The sequence below is a fragment of the Pteropus medius genome, unplaced genomic scaffold (genome assembly GCF_902729225.1).
Source record: "Pteropus medius unplaced genomic scaffold, Ma_sr-lr_union100, whole genome shotgun sequence".
Lineage (NCBI taxonomy): Eukaryota > Metazoa > Chordata > Mammalia > Chiroptera > Pteropodidae > Pteropus > Pteropus medius.
In genome coordinates this window covers 5,380,620-5,384,103 of record NW_024344436.1, presented here as the reverse complement: position 1 = coordinate 5,384,103, position 3,484 = coordinate 5,380,620, and the positions used below count along the sequence as shown (strand labels likewise).

At 62.8% G+C, this 3,484-nt stretch overlaps 1 protein-coding gene across 1 annotated transcript; it reads right to left on the bottom strand.

The window, feature by feature from the left end:
- Positions 1–779: 779 nt before the first annotated feature.
- CLDN5 (claudin 5) lies at positions 780–2,279 on the bottom strand. The gene has a single exon (XM_039872895.1). It carries the CDS (start codon positions 2,084–2,086, stop codon positions 1,430–1,432), a length of 657 nt encoding a protein of 218 aa, XP_039728829.1. The 5' UTR covers positions 2,087–2,279; the 3' UTR covers positions 780–1,429.
- Between the last annotated feature and the right edge of the window lie 1,205 nt (positions 2,280–3,484).

Sequence of the window (3,484 nt, the reverse complement as noted above, 5' to 3'; positions counted from 1 at the left end):
CCCCACCCTCAGGTGCCTGGCCAGGGACAACATGGCCCCAGGCGTCCCACTCAGGAAGAAGGTCACAGGGTGCTCCCTGCAGGTGCTGGCACAGGCGCTAAAGGTTAGCACAAGTCTGAGGTGGCTGCCAGGCCAGTACAGTGGGCACAGGACCTACACAGCCACCCAAAGATTGGCAGAAGAGCCAGGACAGGGGCTGGAGGCAAGCCCAGGCACTCTCCAGACAACTGGCTCTGAGGCCTCTCCATGGCAACATGCTTGTGGACCTAGCTCTGCTGGAACACAGCACACATCCTGGAATCGTCCCTGTTCCCGCTTCACTGTCAGAAAGGGCCCTTTTCTGACATGATGTACAGATCTATAGCCGTTTAATAAGACCTAGAGATAGGTGAGCCAAGGAGGCAGGTGGAAAATACCTAGCCTGTGGAGCCCAGCAGCCTAGCAGCCTACCCTCAGCACTTCCTGTATTCCAAGCCCCCACGCACTGTCTTGGGAGGGGGTGGGTTCAACCTGCATCCTCTGCTGGGGTCTCCCTCCCCCTTTCCTCCCATGACTCAGCAGAGGCTCTTCTAACTACAGGGCTCACCTTCCTGGGATTTAGTGACCTGTGGCTGTTTTCCACCTAGCAGGAAAAGTGATCAAGTGGCAGGAAGGACCCAAGAAGCCAGATGTGGGAGAGTACCCACAGGAGCCTTTTAAACAGGAGTCCTTGGGTGGGTGGGTGAATGGGAGCTACTGGGCATAGGCATGACTGGACAGAGAACAGGACACAGATGGGAGGATATTCAAACCATTTACTAAGCAAATTTTTACCCGTCCCCCAAGATATGAAGGAGGGCAGGACCCCAGCCCCACACTCAGGATCTGAGTGTGCCCATAAGCCTCCCTTGGAGAGCTGCTGGGGTAAAGGAGGTAGGTCCAGGCCAAGTCTTTTGGTCCCCCTGGGCTCAGACCTCGCTGATGGGGTAAAGGCCAGCTGTACACATCCTTCAGGCAACCCAGCTGAAGGTCCTGGGCCCACCGTCTGCCCCTCTGGATTTAGCAGGAGCCGCTGGAAAGTACGGCGGCATCCCAGACTCCGAGGACGAGAGAAGTGGCATCTTTAGTCCAGTGCCCACACAACAAAGGAACGGGCGCCATTCCCACGTCAGAGCCAGCACTGCGCACAGAGAACAGAACCGAGCGAGTCCTCCTAAGTGCGTGTCGCCTGTTCAGGGCAGGGCAGGGCCCGGCGAGTGGCAATTGGAGTGGACAGGTTTCAGGCACTGGCAGGGTCCCGTCGGTGGCGTGCGTGCTGGCGCAGAGCTGGGCATTCCACGGAGCTTGTGCGTGGCGCGGCCCAAAGCAGGCATCCGTCCGTGCGGGACTCCCTGGCCAGTCCGGCTCCGGGGCACGACTGGCGCAAGGGGCCTCGCGGTGCCCGGCGCCTTCAGACGTAGTTCTTCTTGTCATAGTCGCCGCCGGCCCCGGGCCGCCGAGGCGCCGAATACTTGACAGGGAAGCTGAGGTCCGGGCGGCCAGCACAGACCCAGGCGCCGCAGCACACGAGGCCCCCGCCGCACATGAGCAGCGCCGAGGCCGCCCAGCCTATGTACAGCGCCGCGCCCAGCTCGTATTTCTGCGACATGGGTACGGTCGGGTCGTAAAACTCGCGGACCACGATGTTGGCGAACCAACAGAGCGGCACGAGTGCCAGCAACCCGCAGAGCGAGTAGAGTGCGCCGCCCGTGAGAGCCACGCGCGCCTTGCCAGGACCGGGGGCCACGCAGGTCGTGCACTGCGCGCCTGCCAGGGTCACGAAGAGGGCGACCAGCGCCAGCAGTACGGCGCCCACGGTGAGCGCCCGCGCCGCCTGCACCTCGGTGCTCAGCGCCAGCACTGAGTCGTACACCTTGCATTGCATGTGCCCCGTGCTCTGCACCACACACGACATCCACAGCCCCTTCCAGGTGGTCTGCGCCGTCACGATGTTGTGGTCCAAGAAGGCGGTCACCTGCCACATAGGCAGCCCACATGCCAGGATCAGGCCCACCCATCCCACCAGGCACAGCACCAGGCCGAGGATCTCCAGAGCCGCCGACCCCATGGCTGGAGGTGAGACGCGCGCCCGAAAGCCCCGGGACCGGGGGGTGAGGGGGCGGGGGCGGCGATACCTCGGATGAGCAAGTCGGCGCCCTGCACGGACCCTGGTACCCGCGCGCCGGGCTCACCGCCCTCGGTCCACTGCCCCAGCAGTCTGCAGCACACCCTTGGGTCTGCCAGCGTCTCCGGGGGGCTTCCTATTTGAAGGTTCGTGGGGCGGACTCTACCCCTCGGCCCGGCCCCCCAGCCCCAAGCAGCCAATCCGCGCGCGGGCCAGCGGCTCGCAGCCAATCATGGCGACCCCTGGCAGCCGCAGTTTGGGAAAGAACTGCGCGTGCCTGGGACCAGCGGGGGAACTTCTTAATTTTTGGCTAACATCGCCGCCCTCCGTCGCTGGCTTACTGCACCATTTGCTTGCTTGCTCTAGTCCTGGCTGCCAGCGCCCTACCTGCCCCTCCCTGTAATGCCGCCCTCGCCATTTAAGGGCTGCACCAGTCCCCAGCTTCCCCTGCAAGTTCCCCAAACAAGCCTGATGGTTCCTAACCGCGGGGCAGCTCCACAGTTTCCTGGCCAAGGTCTGCCGGATCCCGGGGCGGGGGTGAGGGGTGGGGGGTGAGTGGCTCTCGTGGCCCCTTTTCCTGGGTTAGCCAAGCACATCTTGGTCTATTCCTCCAGGAAGCTCGCCCTGTAGTCCAAGCCCGACCCAGGCCCCTACTCAGCACCCTTACTGCAAGGTGCCCCTCTGAGTCCTGGCGGCGCTGTCTCTCCCACAGGCGGAGAGTCTGGGCAGGATCGTGCAGGTCAGGCTGGCCTCCAGCCTCGTCTAAGGCCCTGCCCAGAGCCACCGGCCTCCAAGCACTGCTTCCCTGGGGCCTAAGGCCCCAGCACAAAGCAAGCAGCACAGGAAACTTTCTATGGCCCTAGGAGACCCCTCAACTCTGCCCCTGCCTCCGGGACTTCCTAGACCTCCTAACCTTCCCAAAGGCCAATCCTCTTCCTGAGATGCTGCCCATCCCCCATCCTAGGAGGCAGGGGCAGAGTTGATCCTGCTCAGGCGACATCACTTCAGGAAGTCCCTAGTGCTCCCCAATGACACAGCACACCGGCTGTACTTTCAGGAGCAGCCGGTGGCGCCAGGCTCCAGGCCTACTCTGGCCCTCAGACAGGAGAGACACAAAGAGACAAAAGAGTCTGTGCTCTGTCTTCCCACCAGTAGCAGTGGTACCCCTGGCACTCCAGCCCCAAGGCCACCCTCCGGAAGCCAACTTGGAGTTTCCTGGCTGGGAGGAAGAGCCCCCATCCTTGTTGGAGGAGGGAGGCACGGGATTTCCGGGCATTCTTCTGCACAATGGCCCAGCCGTTTCTCAAAAGGCGCACTGGGATGGACACTGGGCCCCCCTGA